The sequence below is a fragment of the Periplaneta americana genome, chromosome 8 (assembly GCF_040183065.1).
Source record: "Periplaneta americana isolate PAMFEO1 chromosome 8, P.americana_PAMFEO1_priV1, whole genome shotgun sequence".
In the NCBI taxonomy this organism is placed as follows: Eukaryota; Metazoa; Arthropoda; class Insecta; order Blattodea; family Blattidae; genus Periplaneta; species Periplaneta americana.
In genome coordinates this window covers 23317680-23344543 of record NC_091124.1, presented here as the reverse complement: position 1 = coordinate 23344543, position 26864 = coordinate 23317680, and the positions used below count along the sequence as shown (strand labels likewise).

General features: G+C 37.3%; 1 protein-coding gene across 2 annotated transcripts in view; it reads right to left on the bottom strand.

The window, feature by feature from the left end:
- Positions 1 to 18262: 18262 nt before the first annotated feature.
- The window catches only part of Atu (Another transcription unit), a 31234-nt gene continuing 22632 nt past the window's right edge, over positions 18263 to 26864 (bottom strand). For both annotated transcript variants that reach the window (XM_069832626.1, XM_069832627.1), the window contains 4 exons: positions 25252 to 25414; positions 23122 to 23337; positions 21405 to 21603; positions 18263 to 18560 (listed from right to left, as the gene is read on the bottom strand). In XM_069832626.1, coding sequence (XP_069688727.1) covers positions 18334 to 18560; positions 21405 to 21603; positions 23122 to 23337; positions 25252 to 25414 — 805 coding nt within the window. In that variant the 3' untranslated portion in view covers positions 18263 to 18333. The remainder of the gene's footprint in view (positions 18561 to 21404; positions 21604 to 23121; positions 23338 to 25251; positions 25415 to 26864) is intronic.

Genomic DNA, 26864 nt, shown 5'->3' with positions numbered 1-26864 from the left:
GATTTGGGAGTCGGCCGATGGAAGGACCCACATAGAACAACTTGTCCTGCCCAGGAGCAAGGTGAAGGAAGTGCTGGAGGAGACTCATGCTGGAGTGACTGGAGGCCACCTGGGAGCCAACAGGACGCTGGACAACTTAAGGCAGAGGTTCTATTGGTTGCATCAGAGAACCGACACGGAACAATGGTGCCGAAGATGCGACAACTGTGCAGCCAGTCGCGGACCAAGGACCCGCAGCAGGGGAGCCATGCAGCAGTACAACGTGGGAGCTCCTTTTGAGAGGATCGCCATCGACGTTGCTGGACCGTTCCCGGTCACGGATCGCGGGAACCGCTACCTGCTAGTCGCCATGGATTACTTCACAAAATGGCCAGAGGTGTACGCGATTCCCAACCAAGAGGCTTCGACGGTGGCCGACGCGCTGCTTGACAACTTCATCTGCCGATTCGGGGTGCCCCGGGAATTGCATAGCGATCAGGGGCGCAACTTCGAATCCAACCTGATGGGAGAATTGCTCGAGCGTCTGGGGGTGTATAAAACCAGGACCACTCCCCTCCACCCACAGTCCGATGGTATGGTGGAACGCTACATCAAAACCTTGGAAGAGCATCTGCGGAAGGTGGTGTCCAACCATCAACGAGACTGGGATGCCAGAGTCCCACTATTCCTCTTGGCCTACAGAGCTTCGGTCCACGATACAACAGGGATGACACCGGCAAACATGGTCTTCGGGAGAGAGCTGCGCCTGCCCTGTGATCTGCTGTTTGGCACGCCACCCAGCGCCGACCAGCCAGCGACTGACTATGTGGCAGAACTCACCGAGAAGTTGAATGGAGTTCACCAACTGGCCAGAGAGCACCTCAAGATGGCCAGCGACAGGATGAAGGTGCGCTACGACAGATTAGCCAACTCTGCCGGATTCCAGGAGAGCGACCGGGTGTGGCTGTATCGACCTACCAGGACCAAAGGGAAATCACCAAAGCTGCAGCGTGCCATCTCTAGAGACAGGTGGAACCTTCGAGGTTACGTCGCTATGGTTATAAATTACGGTCGCGAAGGAACGACAGCAGTTTCAGAGTTTTCAGTCAGCCAGTCAGTGAGAAAGCCAGAGCAAGCAAGCCAGTCTTGTGTACCGGAGTTCGACTCGAGTGTGCGTCCGCAACTGCGTCAGCAGCCGAAGGCCTGAGTTCGAGTGCAGTGGACCGCAGTTGGAGGGACCTGAGTTCGAGTGCAGTGGACCGCAGTTGGAGGGACCCGAGTTCGAGTACAGTGAACTGTCTCTGAAGGTCTGTGGTTCGAGATACTGTGAACTCGAGTGACTGAGATAGAAGAACTGTGAACTGAGAACTGGTAGTTCTGATTTGTAAATAGTGCTTTGTAAATATTAGTTGAGATGAACAGTTCATTGTTGTGCGTAATAGTCCAAGTAAATTGTCATTGTCGTCGGTGGAGTGCTATAACGAATACTTTGTTGAGTGAAGATCCAATTGTTGACGAGAGCGTTTAAGGTGAATTGTAGAAAGGAATTATTGTTGTGACGAATAAATTACATTGTTGTTACTAATAAAATTCACAATATAAAGAAGCTATTGAAACAACTGCTAGAAGATCATTCATAATTAAACAATTTATTTAAGCCTAATATCATACATAAATTAGAAAAAATTAATTTCCAATTAATATATATCATTACTTACTTACAAATGGCTTTTAAGGAACCCGAAGGTTCATTGCCGCCCTCACATAAGCCCGCCATCGGTCCCTATCCTGTGCAAGATTAATCCAGTCTCTATCATCATATCCCACCTCCCTCAAATCCATTTTAATATTATCCTCCCATCTACGTCTCGGCTTCCCCAAAGGTCTTTTTCCCTCCGGTCTCCCAACTAACACTCTATATGCATTTCTGGATTCGCCCATACGTGCTACATGCCCTGCCCATCTCAAACGTCTGGATTTATATGTCAGGTGAAGAATACAATGCGTGCAGTTCTGCGTTGTGTAACTTTCTCCATTCTCCTGTAACTTCATCCCGCTTAGCCCCAAATATTTTCCTAAGCACCTTATTCTCAAACACCCTTAACCTATGTTCCTCTCTCAGAGTGAGAGTCCAAGTTTCACAACCATACAGAACAACCGGTAATATAACTAATATACTCGTATATCATTAATAAAAGAAATTAATTTCAACTCACAAGACTTTGCGCTTTGTCACTACAATTTGATGCGTGTTATAACTATAATGTTGGTAGCGCATAGGCGCATTTAGCCAAAGGTCCCGGGTTCGATACCCGGCCTCGGAACAATTTTTCTCTTGAAATTATTCAAATCAGCTTCACAGGGAGTTATACCTGAAAGCCTAGATCATAATATGATACAGTATATATTATATACTCAGATTGCTCTGCGTTATAGGCTTTGATGGTTACAACTTTTGTCAGGTTTACTATGCTGCCATCTAGTTGTTACATAAGGAGTCACGTCATAACTCCCATTTGAATTGCATTAGCGACTGTACTCACATCTCGTGTTCGTTTACGGCGGACGGGTGGCGATCCTGGCGGTTGTTCTCTTCAAAGTGCAACCGATTTTAACATAGGAATGAACAATCTATATGTGAGCTGGGCTGAAAGATTTGTGTAATGTGATTGTTGGTTACTCCATTGTTATAGCTATTTAAAAACAGATTCCATGATATGCATTAATGTTATCCATTTCTTCAAAATTACTATTTCCCAAGAAAATTATAAATTCTGCTTCTGAAGAAGAGATTCATAATGCAGCATTGGTTTTGCAAAATGAATACAACGTTTCGGAAACGCTCTAAAAGAAATAAATCACCTCATCAATCCTTGTAGCCGACTTAACAAAGTTATTACTGCTATTAATAATAGAGAATTTAATCGTTCCAGCTATGCACGACGTTTAGTCTCTTTTTAACTCTTCCTACTGCTGTTTCTTCGGCCGAACAATTATTTTCGAAGCTAAAACTTGTAAAAAAAAAAAAAACTCTATACGAAATGATATGACCCAAGATAGTGAACTCAGCCTCCTTAATTATTATCAAAATAATGTGAAAGGGTTAGAGCCATGATGTTAATTAAATCATCAATACTTCCCATCCCGGAAAGCATGTTGCACTGTCCAGTTTGACTGGAGTTAAATGTAAACACAGTAAAGTTGTATAACTACACCAAGCAGGCCTATGCTTATTGATACTGAATTTCAGTCCCTGTAATATATTAGTCTTATTTAATGGAAGCTATTAATAATTAATTTGTTTAATAATATTGCAATAACAATTCCTTTGTTTATATAGCAGGAAATATACTGCATTGAAGTTGTACTTTTACCAGCTACAATTAAATGTATATTAATTATTGAAGGTTTTACATATTCTTTGAGGTGGTCAGATTTTTTTTTTTTTTCCGTATATCACATCCGTTATGCTCCTGTTCCGCATAAACGCACTTACGTCAAAAATCACGGCTAATATTTTTTATTAGTTTGTGATTACTTATGGGCTATTCCATCTCAAATCGACCAAAATATAGAGAAAATTGACCTTGTTATTTTTAAATACAATGAAACTTTTTCTTTCCGTAGACAACTGTGATATAACGTTTTGTGCAAAGTTTGAGGCATCAGAACTTAATAGTGTTTAAATTAATAATATTTAAATTTATCGTATTTTCATAAAATTAGCAACTTTAAACTGTTGTGGCTCCGAAACCCTTTCACCCAATGATCAAAATCATGGTTTATTTTGATGCTGAGAAGTTAAAGTTTATATTGACATGTAAACAGTTTTTCTTACTTTTTATGGAAATTGAGAAATTTAGATTTTTCTTCATTAAGACGCCTTTGGCCACGAAAAAATATTTTTAAAATATATGGTTAGATTCCGCATTGAAAGTACAAATAAACATATTTTTTACTGGTGGGACGTTGATAAGAAAGTATTGAAAATATCAAATAAAGAAAATAAATAGTACGCGCGTGAACTAACCAGCTGACTGTGAGGCGGGAGATGGCCGATTGAAGCAAGGCCAGTAGACATAAACACGTGATGTGTCGTCTAGCAGTCATGGCTGTGCTACTGTCCGTTACTCAGGAGAAGACGAGCGGAAAGAATGTGACCTTTTTTACTATCGCTGTTGATTATTATAAACATCGCTCGGATAAGCATCCCAGTAGCCAGGTTATTACTCGTGCAGGAAACATGAGTAACAATGCGTATGGAAATTAAAGCTAAGTTGAACAGAAGGAGACCTAATGTTTCCGCTTACTGCAGTACAAATATTGCACGTGTTGTCGTACGTTATCTGTTCACATCCCTCCCTCCTCAGTCCGCTCTCGTCTTCTCCTGAGTCACGGACAGTTGCTTTATCACAGGTTTTCATAAACACAGGAGTAAAATGTCGCCCAACGCTCGCTTATCTTCAGCTCTCGGCCAGTGCTTGCGATACTGCACCGTTCAAGTCTAGGCGTGTGAAAATAATCTATTTAATGCCCTCGAAACTTATTGCCGAGCCACTAAGCAAACAATGCCGAATCCCTCTTAATAATGCAAGGTTTTTTCTCAATATATTTTTTTTTACATTATTACAAATGGCCAAAAAGCCTAAAAGCAAGTAAAATCAGATTATCTGTCTCTCTGTGTACAATAAAAATAAGGATTATTTCTTAACATAACCTACCAAATGTCAGCTTCAAAATAAGCTCTCGTTCAATGAGCGCTGAAAGAGGCTTGTTTTTATAAAATACGCTAAATTTGTCGCTCAATAATACGAAAACCGTTTGACTTTCCATAGTATATTTTTGAAAATGCACTCCCCTCAGCACCTTGTATAAGCAGGGAAAAAATTAGAGTATAAAAAATGCGAGGTTTTTTACTGATCGATTTCATATGGAATAGCCCTTATGCACCTTTTTCACTAATCATGATATCCTTAATTCCTAATCCATATAGCCTACTGTACTATGTTATATTTATTGCATTCTCTCATTATGAAATAGTACCGATATCCAAAATCATATTAGGTTATGTTCAGCTGGGTTACAGATCTTAGAACCGACATCAGTACTTAGTTCACTTATTTGCATATCACGGTAGTTATATGCTTATAGAGTTACAGAATAGATCAATTATACGTATGATCACGAAAAATGCCTTACCTCCGTTTCATTGAGATATGAAATAGAAAGTCATTTTCTCGCTGCACGAAAACATGAACTACTGATCCGTGCAAACGCAAATAGCTAACAACATACCAAATAATACTATTTGAGAGATATAACACAGCTACAAAATAACTTGTTTCTACAACCTTCGCATGGTGTTATTAAGTTCGTTGCCATGTAAAATGATTTTCGTTCATATTACCTGCCTGGTACGTTGGTCTATGTCAGTTCAACATCAGACTTATTCCTTTGCTAACTTCATTCATTGACAACCGTGCCCACGTATCCTAGATTTAATTTAAAAATTTGTTATACGAACTTACCTTAATGAAGCGCAGAAATTAGCCCATGTTCAACTTAATGTCTTCCATCTTCTTCTCCTGTTACACAGCTGGTTTAGGTTCGTCTTGGAAAAGTTCGATTTATTTCCCTAAACGTACAATAATCCGCAAAAAACCAAACTACAAATTTTGCAAGAACTCTCGTAACTTACAGTCCTTATAAAGGTAAGAGAGAAAAAAACAAATTCTGATCGTTCACAACCCATTCCGTCAGCGTCCATGTTCCACAAAAACTAACTACGAGAATTATGTCATAGGAACATAGGTCCTTACGTCATAAATCATACACCTACGAGTACAATAAATAATATTTTATTCAGAAGTCAAAGAGAATATAACATGCACACAATGACACAAATAATTCAGATTTTATAATCTCTTTAATGGGAAGGTAGCAGATACGAGATTATTCTATTAGGTCCTACCTACAATTCCCCATTAGTTATATGCTCAAGAATCAAATACCGGTATAACAAATGTAACCTATAAAGTCGGGTTAAATAATAGATGAATTATATCAATTTAGAATATTACAACTGTTAACACATTCATTGTATAAACGAGTATTTTATTTATTCTAATGTTAGTGTTTCTTCATCAATATTTTTGACGTAGTCTGTAAGTCAGGTCGAGTACTATGCTGACATTCCAGAAAGTCGACCGAGACATTTTGAGGCCAGTTTTGTCGCAGTGATAATTTCTAAACTACACGACTATTCCAATGAAGTGAACGGCGATAGACGAAAGATCAACGTACTATCTAACGTGAGCCACGGAGTTGGAGCAGTCTAATATCATACAGTCACGAAGCTTGAGGTGATTTTTTGTATTTCTCGCGATACAACGCTCCAAGCGGTTAGCAACTGAGAGTACTAGAAACAATAGACTGTGCTGATACTATTTCGCACTGTCTGTGATGCGATAGTAGTGATCCTAATGGCTAGCAACTAAAATTCAACTGTCATTGGATGCATATTCCCTGCATATTGAGCTTCATGACTGTATGTACTAGATTGTGGTTGGAGCAGTCTTCTTATACTGTGGTTGGAGCGTTAGCGAGAGTGACGTCATATAGCGATACGAAGAAGGGGGAAGTTGCACTAATTGGTGGCTCGCGCGGCAGTCGAAGCAGTGTAACTCGAGAATGCGAAGCGATATAACATTCGTAGTGGCGTCAAACGATTCGTAACGCACTAGACTACAACCTCATGAAAAATAATCAACAGTCAACAGGTTAAAGTGGAAAAATTTGCGAGTAAATTTGGGATGAGAGAATTTTTACAATGTCGAAATATTATGCAACGCAAATGGAAGCAGGTGTATAAGCAACGAGTAGCAAACGATAGAGCATGATCGTTACTATAGCAACCGACATGTTTACTCTCAATGCATACAAGATGGTTACTCCCAGGAGTTCCAGCACAACGAAGATATACCTGATTTTCAGGTTTCTGGAAAGGTTTGTTGATTGTCGCTGTTGAGGTTTACCTTAACAGCAATTCCATAAGTATCGTATTCACGCTTAAAACTTCTGGCTGTCTCCGATACAGCCTATCCCGATTTTTACCAGAAGGGAAATTTCATTAATTGTACATACTACGCAGCTACCTTTCTGTAATGCCTGAACCATTAGAATTTTGTAAAGACGAAGTTTTAAGGCTTTATGCAGCATTGGCTCACAGATCAACAACTAATCGTAATAAGAAAATAGCAGCTAAAAATATTGGAAAAGATTGTTCGAAATGCCTAAGAAAATGTAATCAATCCTTCACTAAAGAAGACTTAGGCTTACTTCAAATTCGTAAGGATTATTAGAATGTTGAAAGAATTGGCAGAAAGAGACAATTTTCAAGACCTAATAGATATAAATCTGGTGACCTGATTGTTGCAAAAATGTAGAAAGGTGAAAAGTCCGATAATTATCATACTATAGCCAAATTTCGAATAGAAATTCTAATATTGACTTCCACCAAAAGTGTGACAAATGATTTCAGTACTAACATTTAAATGATACAGAAAACACCGATTTTCAAGAAATGTACAATCTCACATTCTATGAAAGGAGACAGGACGTGAAATGAAAAATGATTTCAAATTACAACTAAAATAAGGGGAAAATCCACTTTTTTTTTTTTTTAAGTTTGATATTGAAACATTCAATACTGCCCTCAGATCAAAGCGAAGGGAATTGTTTTTATAAGCGTACACCATATACGATGTTTGAAACAGTATTGCTGAGAATTTCATGTGACATGAAGAGATGGCTGGCCTTGGAGCAGCAGAGGTGGCATCAAGTTTGTTTAATCATATGAGGAAAGTCAAAGATGGTAAGAATATTTGCTTGATGTCTGATTCACGAAGTGGACAAAATAGGAATGTCACGATTTCAAATATGTTTTTATATGCTGGACATTTCACTTTTTTTTTAATAAGGACATTCTCAAATGGATGGAATGCGATACTGTTCATGTTCATACAGAAAGTGTCAGCAAGCCAATAAATTTTTTCGATCCCTCAGGCTGGTAAGCCTTGGTCAGAATGACATCAAAACAAGAAAAATACCATGTGACTACAGGATTTCAATGATTTCCAGAAATCAGTGATAAAAAACAGTAAAATTGTTCTAATCGAAACAAAGTTAGATGGCTACACAATGTTTGGTTTCAGTATGGGAAAGAAGACAAAGAAGAAGAAAAATTTCTGAAAAACAGAAGGTCATCTCGGAAGTTTTCAATAACATACGCAGCTGAAGAGAAAACAGAGAAGAGGAGACATAGGAAAAAGAATTAGAGGCAGTGTAGAAAATGTAAAATTAGTTAAATAGTATGTTTCATTCAACATATGGTTTGGAACATTAGTTTTTTTTTTTAACTTTGTTATTTCATGACTCTATCAACTACGAGGTTATATACCGTCAATGGGATTGGTGAGAGCGAGATGAGGCTGAGGACTGGCTATAGATTACCTGATATTTGCATTACAGTTGGGGAAAATCTCGGAAAAAATCCAACCAGTTAATCAGCCCGAGCGCAACTCCGGATCGGCAGCCAAGCGCCTAAGTGGACTGAGCAATGGCAATGGTCAACATTGTTGTTAACTTTTATACAATATATAGTATACTGTTCAATTTTTAATTTTTTCAAGGAAACTTCAATACTCCATAATTTTGTTATTACAATGAAATTGAATTGAAATTGGAAAATTACACATTTTCGCAAAGAAAATCAGTGCTATTGTTTTGAATCACACTGAAATTTCTGTAAGAATAAATTTTCTACATATTGTAAAAATATAAAAAATTTATCTTCATAAACAAATGAGCAATCATTAAATAAACAACGGAATTCAACTTTTTTCCTTCCTCCTGCAAAGTTGCGTTTTTGGAGTTAACGTTGACTCTAAGCTCTCAATATATTTGAACAAAATACAAAATATAAATTCAATGTGCCTTTCATGAAATGGAACCCATAAATGATTGTTAATTATAACTTTAATGTTATACAATTATACAAGAAAATAATACGTAGAACTGAAATTATAAATCATTGCTTGAAGAACCAATACATAGAATCTTTTGATGGTAATTATGCGAATCCTAACTCATAATCAGATATTTTTCCTTTTTTAATCTGTTGTGCTTCAGATGATACAACACGTCCAAGCTTATCAGCACACAAATGTATTCGGCAATACTGCCTTGACCTGTAGGTTACAGTATATGAAGCTACACGATCTTGGACTTGAGTTTATCTGACACTGAGATAAAACAACACACGTGTATTACACCATTATATACTGCAGAAATCCATTAAGCAGGAAACGGATAAAAATAATATAAACACTAAATGCACACCTTATTTTTTACATGAACCTGTTAAATTTGTGAACATTTCTTACTGACTGAGCACATTAAAGATCAGCATACTCTACTGTGTTTAAATAATGCATAATGAACTTTCTCAATTCTTGGTATAGGTGAAATGTGTGTCCAACTTTTCTCCAGAAACTTTTTTCCACCTTCTATATCAGCTTTAAACAATTCCTGAATATTAATTTACTGGCTTTTCTTGCCCACAACTTGTACAAATTCTTGTAAAGTGGAGGGAAAAATACAAGCTGACGAGAGATCTTCAAGATGCCATCGTCGCCACCATAATAAAATTTTCTATAGCAATATTTCGTCAGCATCTTTATGGTGTACATTCAATTTAAATTATACTTGGTTCTATTTTTTTTTTCTTATGTCTTAATCACTTTTGTCGGAAAGCTGTTTACATAATTTTTCATTTTAAATTTTATAGTGAGCTATTCTGTGTCACAGGGCAAACCCAAAATATTGGGTCAGACCAATAAATTAAAATTTCCAGATTTTGCACTCAACCACGCTGTCCTTTTTACATGCCAATAGCATCTACTGCCCCTTTCCCGTGGTACAATTAAAAAAGTGCCATTGCATAAGAAATCAAAATATTTCGGATAAGTGCATCATAAGGCTTAAGGTAAACTTTTGCTTGACATTAGAGTTGGGTCGATTCGTGAACAAATCGTTCATTCGAACGACTAATAATAAAGAATCGTAAGAATCGATTCGTGGTATCAACGAATCGTCGTTCAAAAGAATAGTAACGAATTGACATGGTCTCGTAACCCACGATTCTATTTACTTGTTTGATGTAACCTGTCAACGGACATTTACGAACCGTGCCGAATATTCCCGAGCGAGAGTGAAATCAAAATATGTACTGCATTTGTTAAGTATGGAAAATAATTAACACAAACCTGAAATTTGCATAGTTAAATAGAGATGTAATGCAAAGAATTGTACTTCGTAATAAGGTTCAGTTGATAAATTATAATTTAGAAACATTATCTTGGGTAATTTTGTAGACTAATGGAGGTCATGCTGAATGGTTCCAGCCAATGAGAAAGAGACAATCCAATGTCTCGCTTCTTATGCCATCTATGCGAGAGATGTAGAACGTTTTTGTTCTACGCATGGTTTGCAAAGGAAAGTGTCTTCTAAGTCGTTCGTTGACGAATCGTTGGAATCGCAGAGTAGGAAGAATCGTGAACTCGTTGACGATTCAAAAGAATAGTTGGAATCGCAGACTGAGAAGAATCGTGAACGAATCATTAGAATCGATTCGTAATGTATGATTGAATCGTTGGAATTGACTTCTGAAAAAGAATCGTGTTGCCCAACTCTATTTGACATGGCTTGCAGCTCCATCAGAAAAAAAATTGACTTCTTCATAAACTTGCAAAACTCAATAAATTTCAACAGCCACATGCATCTTATGCAAGGCTTTGAAAAGAAATGTCATGTTTTCATGTATTTTGCAAGTACATACACTGTGGGCAATGTCACTTTGAAGACGCACATGAGCAGGACGTAGTTCTGCAAATTCGGGGTAACTCACATGCATATTGTGAATTTTATTAGTAACAACAATGTAATTTTTTCGTCACAACAATAATTCCTTTCTACGATTCGCCTTAAACGTTCTCGTCAACAATTGGATTTTCACTCAACACAGTATTCGTTATAGCACTCCACCGACGACAATGACAATTTACTTGGACTATTACAAACAACAATGAACTGTTAATCTTAACTAATATTTACAAAGCACTATTTACAAATCAGAACTATCAGTTCTCAGTTCACAGTTCTTCTAGCTCAGTCACTCGAGTTCACCGTATCTCGAACCACAGACCTTCAGAGACAGTTCACTGTACTCGAACTCAGGTCCCTCCAACTGCGGTCCACTGCACTCGAACTCAGGTCCCTCCAACTGCGGTCCACTGCACTCGAACTCAGGCCTTCGGATGCTGATACAGTTGCGGACGCACACTCGAGTCGAACTCCGGTACACAACACTGGCTTGCTTGCTTGCTCTGGCTTACTCACTGACTGAATAACTGCCCGAGTTCGCTGGCGCTTCTTCTTTTATAGCAAAATCATAGTTGCGAGAAATTTCTATAGGTGTGTAGAGAATTATCTGGATATCTCCACTTCGACGGACTTCTCGAAGAGTCGGGAAGGTCCGTTCCCCATTCACTGCGTACGCAGCAGTTGCGCGCGCACTCTCGCTCCACTCTCTCGCCGCGTTGGCCCTTTCCCCTCTCCGCCGCGCGCCATTCCTCCGTGCTCTGCGCGATCTGCTTTCTTGCGGGACGCTGGTCGTGAGTTCGAATCTCACGTCGCTGTCACTCTCTAGAAATACAGCATGTGCTTCTTTCACTGCTACTAATAAATATCTAATCCAGACTTCTTGCATTTTACCATTATATGGACCTTTTTGAAATCTTCTCTCCCAGGAGATGGGTATGATATCATATTATCCGCATAGAACTGGGGAATTACTGTGTGAATGTTGTCCAATAGTTGGTTTTTAGATTTATATTCCTCTGTTTTATTGATTATTAAGCCTTCCTTTCCTGCTAAAATAGTAGTGAGTTCTATTCGTTTGGTCGGAGAGTTGGGTAGTGCTTCTTCAACTAGTTTTATTTATTTATTTATTTATTATTTTTTCCATAATGCTGTCTACTTTTAAATCCTTTTTAAGACATCGCAATTTCAGCATGATCACCACCTTCCTCGGTCCTTCTCAATTTGTCTCTCAACATCTGATTTCGTTTATATTCAATTTTTTGCTCTAAGTTGTTCTCTTCCACTTTTAGTTTTTCTGAGTGCAGTTCTTTTCTTCCTATTTTTGACTTTCTCTTTTTCTTTCCATTCTTCATATTGATACTGTTTCTTATTCGTCACCTAAATTCACGTTGTCTTTGTATGGATGATTTTGCCATAACAGAAACAAATCCTATTTAACACACTAATATAACTATTACCAGGAAACAATTGACATTCATACAGTCCTCTCTGTAGATTGAAAACTCAAAAAAGTTTCATATCCATTGTTCAAGAATTAAAACAGAAAATCAATATCCCGAATTTAAAAGAAAACCTACAAATTAAACCAAACACTTTAACTCTATTAAATATAGAATATAATCTAAATTTAACAGAAGAAATATTGAAATCACAAGTAAACACTGAAATACTGAAACAATTGTCTTTAGAGACAATTGATATTAGGTACCCTCCACAAAACTGGCTTCATTTATACACTGACGGATCCTTGATCTCCAGAGAACAAGGTGCCGGTGCAGGTGTTACGTGCTGTCTCTTCTCACTTTATAGATCACTTGGATATGGAACAACAAGTTTTGATGGAGAAATCATTGCAATAAGTGAAAGTCTCAGGAATCTTCTATGCCACATCAATAAATTTAGGAATGCAGTTATATTGTCAGACTCCAAAGCAGCTATTCTATCAATAGTCTCTAAACACACACCTTCATCTCAAACAGCAGAAATAACTAAAATGCTCTCTCAATTAATATCACTCAATAAAAGAATTGTATTCCAATGGATACCATCCCACTGTGGAATCCTGGGAAACGAGAATGCAGATGCTTTAGCAAAGAAGGGCAGCACTGCTACTTACAGACCTGTTACTAAATCTACGTTTTATTCTGTGAAAAGATTTATTAAATCTACATACTTAGACTTTAACAAACAAAATTTGATAACACAATCACAAGGGAAAAAATGGAACTCTCTGCATCATAATCCACACTTAATTCCCGATTTACCACGCAAATCATCTGTAGCTGCATTTAGATTGGCAACAGGCCATGATTGTTTGGCCAAACACCTGCATAGAATTGGAATATATCAGTCTCCTAACTGCCCATTGTGCAACTCAAACCAAGAAATGGATTCGGAACACCTCAAACTCTATGCTTCAGTGGCTGGCCACGATAATATCTTTGAAAAATATTGGAGTGCAAGAGGTCAAATGACTTTATTGTCAAACACCTGGCATTACATGTACATTAGGATGTATCAAAAAAAATTTTTTTTTTAATCAAAAAAAGGCTAGTGCGCAAAAGTTGTGTTATAATGTAATGAGACCGGACAAAAAATTTCGTGGATTTTAAACATCTCACACCGAGCCTATCGAAGCCTAAAACTTCATTGTTTTATACATTTTTTTTAAATTTACGATAGTATTTAAAATGTAGACAAGTATGGTTGTCAGAAGAAAAATACTTCATTAATAGTAGAAAAATACTTTAACTAGTTTCATAAGAATGGTTGTAAGTTATTAGTGAAATTTTAGCACAAGAGGAGATGATATTAAGGAATATGCTACTAGAGCTGAATGACAGCTGTGTGCAATAATGGAAGATGATAAATGCAAGCAAGACGAAGATGATGATGAAATCATTTTTGCGAGGGAAAGAGGGCGAGGAAATAGCTACAGATGCATTACAAATGAAGAACATTATGTCATGGTACAGTTAGTTAGTTAGTGAGGTTTAAAAAGGCCACGTCAGCTACTATGGATATTTGCGCCCTTGTTATGGTACAAGAACCCAACAGTAGATATATTGGCCATGCCTCAATTAGTGGTTCGTCAACAGCAAGAAACTTTTCTTCAGCTGTTCTTCAAATTTTAAGTGATAACTAATTTGGTTGCTATAGGATGTGATGGAACAAATACATGGTGGAACTATAAGAACTATTGAATCTCATGTTGGAAAGTCTCTGCAATGTTGCATTTCTTTGTTACATATATATATATATATATATATATATATATATATATATATATATATATATGAATTACCATTACGCCATCTTTTACGAAAACTTGATGACAAACAGCTGGACTGTATACATATTCAGGGCCATTACTGTCACAATTAACACCAAGGCAAACACCTCTACCAATCACACTACTCTACCAACACCATTACAAATTTAAATATCACATGAACATGGTATACGCATTTTTTCAGAACATGGGAGGAAGAAGAATAAAGTGCTTAAGATTTGCTGATGATATGGCATTGTTAGCAGAAGAGGAGATGATACTAAGAGATATGCTACTGGAGCTAAATGACAGCTGTGAGCAGGATGGGATGAAGATAAATGCAAACAAGATAAAGACTATGGTTATCGGAAGAAAAATAAAGAAGGTAAACGCGCGAATTCGAAATGAGACAGTAGAACAAGTGGATGGCTCCAAATACTCAGGGTGTACCAGTGGTGGTTTCTCAGAGGAGGGAAGGGAGGAACGTCCTCCTCACATTTTTCTTCTTTTGAAAGTAAATACCAAATGAAATATATGCCTTGAAATTCGAGGAAGATTCGATAATTTTTAAGTTCACAGCTATAAGAAAACCTCGGTTGATAGAGTTTTAAACAACGCGCGCTCATGTGCCGCTAGAAAACTGTGAGAAAGATGCGAGATTGTTTGTGTGGAGGAAAGCAAATCCTTTCCTCCTTTCCTGCAGTTAACACACACAGACAACAGCACACTAGCGGCCAGAGAAAGAAGCAGAGTTTTAAAGCAAGCGAATGAACAGTAAGGGAGGAGATCCTCCTCTGAATCAGCGCATGGGCGGGAAATAGAAACCAACTGGTCTTGCAGCAAACCGCAAACTCGCTACCACTGCCATCTAACGATGCTGCATTCAACCAGACTATAACACATCTAGGAGGAGGCAAAATAAAAATAGTTTTAACACAAAGCTATGAAAAACACAAGCTTTTTTTAAATCATAAATCAAAATATATTATTCATTGCATTTTATATAAGCTACTACTCATGGTTTGAAACTTTCGAGGATATCTGAAAGTTGAAGTTAGATTTATATAAAACAAAGAGGAAGTATTCTACGTTAGTATCGCAGATCTTTTTGGCCCCTGAAATTCACTTTCATTCATTGTCTACTAGATAGAACAACAGCCAAGTTGTCAGTTTTGTACAAATATATTTGAAATTGAAAGTACTCCAAACTACATTATTTTTAACACAAAATAATTAATCGGCCACCGGCAGCTTTGAGCAATAATGGTAGTATGACTTTACAAGAACTGACATTCTTCGAAAGCATGTGATACTGAACTTGTAAAATGTACATGTGGCAACACAGACCATGTGAGTGGGTGCAGTGTTCTCGCTTTCCTAACAGATTATTTCTCATTCCCACTTCCGTAAAACAGTTCTGGTTATGTGTTAGTAGCTAGTCTCTTCCAACACGTGTGATGCTGTGGTGTGCGCTGAAAATGCTGCGAGTTTGTGAATTTCCTTGTAATTGTTAATTTTTGCAATTATCCACCAATGAATGGAAGTGAAAACATATTTGGACAATTTAGGAAACTCAGTTTACAAGAACAGATAATTGCTATACGAAAGAGAAGGCCAATCCTAACACTACCTGGTGTTACATGTATGCATGTAGGCTAATTTGTAGCATGTTTCTCTCAAGAAGGTGTCATTTTGCGCTGTTAACTTCTTTCCTCCTCTTAAGAAATATGCAGGAGCCGCCACTGGGGTGTACTATAAGCAGTAACATGAGCTGCTGCCAGGAAGTCAAAAGGAGAATAGCAGTGCCGAAGGAAGCTTTTAATAGAAAAAGGAGCATCTTCTGCGGACCTCTGGGAAACGAATTAAGAAAGAGACTAGTGAAGTGCTTTGTATGGAGTGTGGTACTGTATGGAACAGAAACATAGACATTACGACGAAGTGAAGAGAAGTGACTAGAAGCATTTGAAATGTGGATATGGAGAAGAATGGAGCATCTGAAAGGGACAGAGAATAAAAAATAAAGCTGTGCTGTAAAGAGTGGGTGATAAAAGAACAGTGCTGAAACTGATGAGGAAGAAAAAAAGGAGTTGATTGGATCACTGGCTGAGAAGAAACTGCCTACTGAAGAATGCACTGGAGAACTGAATAGGAGAAAAGTTCGGGACAGAAGAAGATTTCAGATGATAGATGACATTAAGGTATATGGACAGGGTTGCCAGATTCTCTCGTTAATTCAGTTTGTAATACAACTGATTTTATTTTTTTATTTTTTTTAGTAGGTTATTTTAAGACACTTTATCAACATCTAGGTTATTTAGCGTCTGAATGAGATGAAGGTGATAATGCCGGTGAAATGAGCCCGGGGTCCAGCACCTAAAGTTACCCAGCATTTGCTGATATTGGGTTGAGGGAAAACCCCGGAAAAAACCTCAACCAGGTAACTTGCCCCAACTGGGAATCGAACCCAGGCCACCTGGTTTCGCGGCCAGACACGCTAGCCGTTACTCTACAGGTGTGGACCTGATTTTATTAGGTTTATATATTTCAATTAATTATATAGGGTCTAAACTTTTAATTTTGTTACTTTTTCGCTAAATTATTAAATTTTCTTTGAATTATTGATAAAGTCTGGAAAAATAATGTCATATTACAGCTTGATCAATACAGAAAAATGCATAATACATTGTTTAAAACCTATCAGTAATAGATGAACTTCCATAAAGCAAAGAATAAAGATACTGTAGAATATCTAATACATAGTATTGGGTTATCATTTTTATTTCAATATAATTCAGTAGGGAGTGCCAGGTGGCATTGACGACGTTGAACGTAGGTTAGACAGGGTCTTGAAAAAAAATGATTAAGAAATTTTTAAGATAATTGTATAGAAATGAGTAAAAAAAAATCTTTTTGACATTCCGGGACAAATATAAATCAATCCAGGACACAGGACATACCATTAAAATCCAGAACAACCCTGGGAAATCCAGAACGCCTGGTAAACTTATATATACAGGGTGATTCGAGAGGAAAGGTAAAAAATTTAGGATGTGAATTCTGAAGTCATTCTGAGTGAAAACGTTCATATGAATATAGGTCCATTTTCGAACGGTTACGGAGATATGGCTCTTTGATTTCACAAAAACTTCTGAGATTCCATTGTACTAACTCGCATTTAGAGACAGATAACGGACAAATTTAAAGTTTATATTCATGTATGCATATATAGCTAATATTCTATGTTTTCGCACATTTTCAAAGGCACCTCCTTCTGCTTCAATGCACTGTTGCACTCGGGCGTGAATCGCACTCATCACTCGGGAGAGTTGCACGTGACCATCTTTATGCCGCATCCAAAATAGGTCGATTAGCGCCTCTCTCATTTCCCCATTCCTTTGCTACCCCATAGACAGCAATATTCTTCAATATGGTACCCTTCTGTTCGGAAAGCATCGTTCATATTCAGCAATGGCACGCAAGGAACTTCCAACGCACAAACCATAAACATACACAATATTGGCATATTCTGCAGTCGAAAATTTATAAGGCATCTTGAAAAACACAACTTAACACTTCCGATAACTGTACCTGTGTAACTACTGTACTGTAGGTATCTGACTGAACTACTGTCAACCGATAAGTGATAGCATATTTGTTGTGACATTTGTAATGCCCCACCACCCGGTTTGTTTCTCTTCTCTTATCTACATCGCTCACAATGCAGATTCCAATGTTACGTCATTCATCGATGACCTTGTTTCACGTCAGCAGCATATGGTACGTCTGATTCACATTGGGGCGAGATGTTTTACCAAAAAAGTGCATCTAGCTCCGCCATCGTTCGAAAACGGACTTATGTTCATATGAACTTTTTCACTCAAAATGGCCTTAGATATCGTATCCTAAATTTTTTACCTTTCTTCATGAATCACCCTGTATATGGATCATGTGGAGACGAAGAAGATAGAAAATACGAAATATTGAAGAATGCTGGGTTTGCAGCGAAAGACCTGCCCTTGGGCAGAAACTATGAATGAATGACTGGTACTATATATAGGACAACAGTAAACATCAAAGTACATACAGAATTTATTTATTACATTTTATGTCCACCATAAAAATACAGACATAGGTACGTATTCCTAATCGTCATCTCCACTCTCAGCTGACTGGTTGTCACCTTGATCAGCATCTGCTTCTCCTTCCTCTCCTCCAGACCCTGACCCAGAGTTGGAGCCGGATTTACCAGATTCAGATTCCTCGTCAGAGTCTTTGAGAGCCTTTGCTTTGTCAAGCTTCTTAGCACGACGGGCCTCGAAGTCAGAACCTTCCTCATCTGAAGAATAGATTGGTGGCCTACTGCTATCATCTGAAGAAAACAAGAAAAACAGTTATTAACACACGGATTCATTCCAACACCATTACACTGCAGTCCAGGGGCATACACAAGGAGGAGGGTTACCAGGTTTGAACCCCCTCCCTCCTTTTAAACTTAAAAAATACATATATTTCAATATATTTTATTGTTTCCATGAATTTTCTTGTTATGTAAAGTAAAGTACCTATCTTACCTATCGTATACAAATAACTGTTGACTAAATATATAAATGATTATTGTGCAAGTGTAATAATGACACAAGCATTTTTTATTATACAAAATTTAACAAAAGTTAAAATTTGTTAAAAATTGGATAGCTGTGGAAAAAATTAGATTTGAAAGATTTTATAAGGATATTCATGAATATGTTCTATGAGAACATAGTATAATATTAATAAATATACCGTAACATAATAATAATAATAATAATAATAATAATAATAATAATAATAATACAATAGTACATTATGCAACGAGCCTATAATGCTAGTAATTAAGACGCGAGTATGTTTATGAAACGAGCACAAGTTTAATAATTTTCATACAAGCATCTTAATTACCGTTATAGTCAAGTTTCATACGACTTTTTATGCTCGACCATATTTCTAACTTGAAATTATTCATTAGTATTCATGTTATTCTTATCTGACTAAGGAGCGGAACTGACCTTGTGCAATACCTCGTAAATTGTGAGATGTGCGCAGACGCGAAAGTATTGATTTTTTCCGAGAAACAAATGTCCACATTGACCTTGACATTGAAAAACGAGATGAGAAATTGAATTTATTTGAATATTATTTACAATTAACGCTAATTATTATAGTAACAGAACTGACTTTATTTCAAATATAGGTGATTTATTGATTTATTATTGTCTTTCGATTGCATATCTGAGAATAATCGATACTTGCGCTTTCATATTGCTACAATGGTATTTTCTGATTGGCGGAACACCTGAACTTTAATGAATAGGTGTACTTTAATGAGGTCCATTAAAGGGCTGCTACCAGGTGTATAATTACTACATTTCGGCATAGTCGAACATAAAAAAATTTAAAATACTCATAATATAAATTGTAAAAAATTTTAATAATGACCCCCCCCCCCTCCGACAAAATTCTGTGTATGCCACTTTACTGCACAAAATATATTTTACACTTCCTGGTAATACAATGGCAGCCATGCTTGCCCCTGGATGTAAGTATCCCAACTGAAAAGTAACGGACTTTTCAAATAAAAAAAAAGTGACAGGGCAATGTCAGATACAAATCCACTACATAGAACATGTCGTCACGGATATTGACAAAGAATCGTTTTGTATTCATAGTACATGTATTACAAATAACAGTCCTCTGCAATGTTGTTAAACAGTGTGGAATGTTGTTTGGAATGATTGGCTGTGTGAATTTTATATGCAATTCTTACAGCTGGCCCACTAAATTTTTTAATTAATTAAAAAATAATTATCCATATAAAATTACCAGTGCAACTGACTCTAGAGTAACAGTGGGTGAATTATCTCGAGACATGTATAGGCTCCATTTCTAGCTCTCATTATCTAAACACAGAGTATGCTAGAAACGAAACAAACACACATGCTTCTTCCTCAATCCTTCAACTGCAACTGACGTAATTTTCATTGGGGTTGCATCATTCATTCACAGTTCTGCCAACCTGTGCACTATTTATAATAATAACAGTTCTGAATTTATCAAACGGTGAAAGTGTAGGCCTATCTCTTTTGTAGTACACAGCAATATTTTATTCAATGATGCTTCCAACTAGACAGATAATTCAGCATCAAAGTTCAATATTGGTAAAAAATGACGGGAAATTTTTTTTCCCTCTATCAGGGACAGGGTTCTTTAATGTACCGTGTCCACTGCTGTGGAATCTGACTGTGAAACGAGCTGGCGCAGGTTCAATCCTGGTTGGGACAAGTTGCCTGGCTGAAGTTTTTCCTGGAGTTTTCCCTCAACCCTTTAAGAGCAAATGCTGAACAACTTTTGTCATTGGACTCTGGACTCATTTTGTTGATATTATCACCTTCATCCTACTCAGATGCTAGATAACAATCACAGTTGATAAAGTGTCGTAAAATAAACCATTTAAAAAAAAATTAATATGCAGTAAATCTATTACACAAGATCCACAGCTGTATTTCTCTCTAAGATCAAGCCATGATAACAATTCTATCCCTCTTTAAAATGCACTACCCTCAGCGAGGTTTGAACCCATGAACCTTGGATTCATGGTAACCACACGATCACCAAAAAAATATTAAAATGTTTTGGTTGATGTTGAGACAGTAGTAATTTCGAATAATCAATGATTGCTCTTTTCACAGCATATCCAGAAAACATAGACAAGTAGAGGAACTATGATCTCATTCATTCATTCATTTTATTCCATAGATCTTACATGAGCAATGAAGCTTTAAGATGTGGAACAAGTCAAAATTTTACAATATTACAATTACAATTTTTACAAATTTTTATAGTTTTACAATTTAGTAATTTTTCTACAATTTTTACAATTTTATGCAATTCTTTACAATATTTTGACGAGATGTAGTGAGATGAGGTAAGGTCCGAGGATTTGCCAAAATATTACACGGCATTTGCCTTTTGGTTTGGGGAAAACCTCGGAAAAACCCAACCAGGTAATCAAATCGAAGGGGGGTAATCTAATCAAAGGGATTGATGCCAAGGACTCGCCATACACCATCCGGCTTTAATCCCACGGCTGTGAAAAAACCTCGGAAGAAACCAAAGACCAAAGGGGGATCCAACCCAAGCCCAAACGCAGCTCTGGATCTAATGGTGAGGTACTCACTTTTAGAAGCGGCACTCTTGTTCTTGTACTTGCTCTTGATGGCGGCCAGAGAAATGGCGCCCTCATCTTCAGAGCCCTCTTCCTCCCGGTTGTCAGGCTCCAGGTACCCGGCACTCAGGCCTCGACTGGCCCCTCGCTCACGCACTCTCTTCTGCTTGCTCTCTCTTCGCAATGATGCACGCAGTCGCTCCTCCTCTTTCTACAACACAGTGTTAACAACCAGAGAGGTCAGCAGCAATAAAACCCAACTTCTCTATAGCAATAGTTTGGTTAAATTCAATTACCACTGCTTCCGCCTACTTCTGCTTCAAGTGCTGAACTTCTAAGATTTGTTCTCATGACAATGAACATACGTCAACTTCCCATCTTTTTTCATGGTATTTAACATCTCTCTTTCTGATGTGTTCGTAGTCTATGATTTTGTTCAAAATTTATTGTAACAACTGTCAAACTTATCAGTATACAAATGTGATTGAACACACAAATACTATTTTTACATAATAAAAAATCAATCTTCTTAATGTATTGCTGACAACATAAAGTCCACTATAGTCCACTGTAGTCTATTCAGTTGTTGTTTTTCACGAGAAATGAGGAGTATTTTGATCGGTGTTCATTATAGATGCCTGTTGCTAGTACACATAATAAAAAAAATATATATATATATAAAAAGGGCTTAAACTTCTTGTTTAAGCTAACAAGTAACAAAGAGGTACCCACATAAGCTGCATTACCACCAACGCAGTCCCACTATATTTTTCATTCCTCCATGGAAATGGGTGATTCCAGAACATAGCATACAAATTCCAGGAAATCATTCCAAAAATGATCCTCCATACATTCTTAAGTTAGATTCCATGGAACTACTCTGCAATACATATAAGGATCACCTTCAAATTTATAGAGATGGATCTTTAAATCCTAATAATGGGACATCAGGAGCAGGGTATTATATTCCAAAATATCAAGAAAGTTATTTCATACCATGTTCATCCTCCTCCAGTCTTGACACTGAATTGCTAGCTATTGATGCTGCTCTTCAGTGTGTTACTCAAATTTCTGAAAAATCTATTCGCATACTTACTGACTCCAAGGGGGCTATATTTAATATAATTAAATATGTACCAAACCTATATGCACATAGAATTATTCCAATTCAGAAACAACTAAGTAAACTAAAAGAACTCCAAAAGGAAATAACATTTCAATGGATACCTAGTCATGTGGTATAACTGGAAACGAGAAAGTCGATAATATTGCAAAACAGGCAACATCTTTGCAACCAAGACCTCTTCAAGTGATATCTCTATCCAATGCTTTTGCTTCAGTAAAGTCTCATTTTACAAACCTATGGATCAACAAATGGCTCTCTTCTGACAAAGGAAAAATTTTACAGTCTGTACAAAAGAAACCAAATGACCTGGAAATGTACAAAAACTTGCCCAGACATAATAAAAAATAATTATAAACGTTTCTGATTCGAAGAAACCATCTTCCACAATCTTGGGAAATAGCACACTCCATTTATAGCGGATATCATGTAATCAGAAAGTAGATGCACATATGTACTAAGAATTAAGTACTATAAGTTTAACTTTGTTTTTATTTAAGGCAATGGCCAGTAATTCCAATGTCAAGGATTTGCCATCAATAAGCACGCCATCAGAGTTTTCTGAGAATTTAGACGTGTCACAAAATGTGATATGCTAGGTCTTACCTTGATCATCTGCCCTCTGTTCTGCTCGGGATCCCATCCGACTTGTGACAGCACCTTGATGCCTGATGTCTTCTGAGATCGGTCGGCAAGGGACAGTGTCATCTTACGGTGAGTGAAGGACTCTGTAGAGTGAGGACGGAAGGTCAATTTGGTGCGGAACACGGCCTGGCCTTGCAAACCCGTGCCTTGACGGATGAACAGATGGTTGTGATCACCCTATAAATGAGAACAAAAGACAAGCTATGAACAGTCTGTTATATCAAGTACAGTAAGAATCTTGCTTCACAAGTTGGTCAGTTACCAGAGCAACCCCCTTGTAACTGCTAGCATATCCTTCCGTAACGCTTCACCAGCATTCTGCTATATTCCACTCCATAAAGTTACGACATATGACACATTAAATAAATAAATTCATTAATTCATTTCGTACTCATTCTTCTGACAGGAGATGCTGAAAGTGTTCTCCATTTTGTATGAGGAACAATCTACATCTTCTGAAGAAACTATCATTCACACACTAAGTTCCTCAGCATTAATCCTACTATCTCATCAAGTTTTTCTTCTGTCAGCAAACAACATATTCGTTCCTTTTTACAACTACTCAAGAGAACCTGTTTCATCAAATTTATTCATAAATCTAATACTGATTTTCGTGATGGGATTGGGCTGTTAGGAAAATTATATATAAACAGCCCAATAAAAGTGTGGAAATCACTTTTAATAGAAGTTTTTGTAATAAATCTTATAAGGGAACTCTTAATCAACTTATGTCGAAACTTACCCAACATTCGTCTTATAGGCCTAGTTGGTGAAAACCTCGAAAACAAAACACAACCAGGTAATCAGCCAAAGCAGGAATCAAACTCACGCCTGATCACAACTCCGGATCGGCTGGCAAGCCTTAGCTGACTGAGTTACGCCCGTGGCCACACTCAATTCAGAACTGAGTACTTAATGTAAATGTGTAATGCCTAAAATTATTTTCCTACCATTTTTAGCATCTACTGGGTGTTCATTTCAAAGTGTGTCATGACGTCACTGTTGTGAGTCAGCGATTTGAAGAGAGTTTCAGCTTTTATGTCAGAGAAGTTAATCAAGGCATTCAATCTGAACTTGAGAAAGTGTACGGTATAACTTGAATGTCGTAGCAACAGATGGCGGTCTGTAAAGTCTGTGTGCTACCATAACCTCTTTCGAACTGTGTTTTGCGCGGGCAAGTCGTACGCAGGGTATTTGTTATCATCGATTGCATATGGCAACATTCCACAACACAAATCAAAATGCTCCGTGTCCATGTTGACCGTCGAAGTTAATGTCAACAAATACGTAAGTAATCATCTTAACCCTCTCCCCATATTCCGACAGTAAGAAAAAAAACTCTCTTCAGTACGTGTTTCCAAACAGTTCACATTCTTGCCACTACTGGCGTTACCGTGCGTATCGGCAAGTAATCTTCAGAATGAACGCCATACTTGCTAGGCAACTTCTCTCGCATTTAGGTAATACCCTAGATCATATATGTAACAGATATGTCGGGCTTATAGGCTTTGAGGTTAACAACTTTTGTCAGGTTTACTACGCTGCCATCTAGTTGTTACATAAGGAGTCACGTCATAATTCCCATTTGAATTGCATTAGCGACTGTGTTGCCATCTCGTGTTCGTTTACGGCGGACGGGTGGCGATCCTGGCGGTTGTTTTCTTCAAAGTGCTGCCAATTTTAACGTAGCGAGGAGTTATCTGTTACATACATGATCTAGGGTAATACGCCTTTGCGGAAGTGTAGGAAGATTGAATTCTCTAGGCTCATCGGATAGCCACATGACGGCATACAACGAGCCATGACACATTTTGAACTGAACACCCAGTAGTTCCCATACAGCAGTTATTCTGTTACAAAGAAATAGTGTATTCAAGAAGCTGCAAGCAAGCTAATACACAACTTTTTGCAAGTTTCTCATTGAATTACTTAAAATAAGATTTCATTACAAATTGGTTGAATTTTCTCTCACGCACATAAATAAACACACACACAAATACTGTCACTGCAAGGCAATTCATCAGAAAAAGCCACAATGTATAACGGTACAGAGTAGTGGAACTGAAAGAACACTCGAAATGATATTCCTACCTGCAGAGGTTGCTTGTAAACATCAAATATCTCAGAGCCAAGGTGCAGTGACATACTCCCATCTGACCAGCGGATAAAACGAGCATTACTCTCTCTGCAAGGATTTCCTTCTTTGTCGAAAGCCTCACGCCAGCGTATCGTGTTCTCCACCTTCAACTTCAACCTGCATACAAGCAGCACAAAAAATACATAAACTATCGGTCTTACTAATAAAAACTCTATATACAGATGTTTAACTGTCTTATACTTATACAATGAGTAGCTCGTTTATAAGTTGTGTGTAAATTCGTTACTAATAATTACTACATACGTCGTGTATAACAGTATGACTGTTACACAGCTACGTCATAGTTTCGTCATTACTTCGTTACGAAAGGTAATAGAATATCTGAGGTTCTCTATTGCATCCGGCAGAGCACTCTAGTGTGGCATGTTAAATATCGGTAGTACAACTGGCTCTAATCGATTACCACACTACATTTTGGTCAAAGAGTACAAGCTACAGCAATATTACTCTAATAATTCTATGATCTTTGGTTTGTTCTTCTGTGGTTACAAGGTAATCATCATCATAAAATGACAGTCGATACGAACAGCTGTTAGAGGGGCGGCCATTTTTTCCCTATATACAACGCTTAAACAAGGGGTTTCGTGTATATAACTACTGCAAAGCAATTCCCATTGTATAGTTACAGCTTGTTTATACGTCCGTAGCTTATTCACGGTTTATTAGTAACGTTTTCTGTCTCAACTCTGCATAAGTCTCGTATAAAAACTATACACGGTTTATTAGTAAGACTGTATATGTATTGTACGCCAATGACCACCTGAGGCTTGGTGAGGAAGGAGATGACAAAGAATACAATGAAGTAGTAGTAGTAATTATAGTGATATAATGATGACAATTGAGGCGCTGAGTAAAAACGTGGTACAAATTACAAAATTTAAAAAATTTAGTTTCTGAGGTATATATGTTCTACATATGTCCAGGAGTTATTAGGAAAGATCACAACTGAAAATTTTAAATTGGAGAAAGGAACCAGGCAAGGAGATGGGCTGGCACCTCTCTTGTTTAATATAGCCCTACACATTGCAATAATAAAATCAGAAGTCCAAATTAATGGAACTATTTTTAATAAGACACAACAGATTTTAGGTTATGCGGATGATGTCATCATCACCGGAAGAAGGATACAAGACATTGAAGAAGCCTTGATAGCATTGGATAAGGAAACTCAGAAGCTGGGATTTAAAATAAATACAAAGAAATCTAAATTTATGTCAGTCACCAAAAGACAAAATGATCAAGTGAAGGAAGTTAAAATGGGAACATACAAGTTTGAAAAAGTAAAAGAATTTACATATCTCGGATCAATATTGACAGCAAATAATGACCTAAGGAATGAGGTACAAAGAAGAATAAATCTGGCTAACAGGGCATATTATTCACTTTTACCAATTGTTAAAAATAAAATAATATCTAGAGAAATCAAAATCAAGATTTACAAAACCCTAATAAGACCCATTATAACATATGGTACAGAAACATGGGTTCTGAATAAAAATACATGCAAACAACTAGCAGTATTTGAGAGGAAAATCTTAAGAAGGAT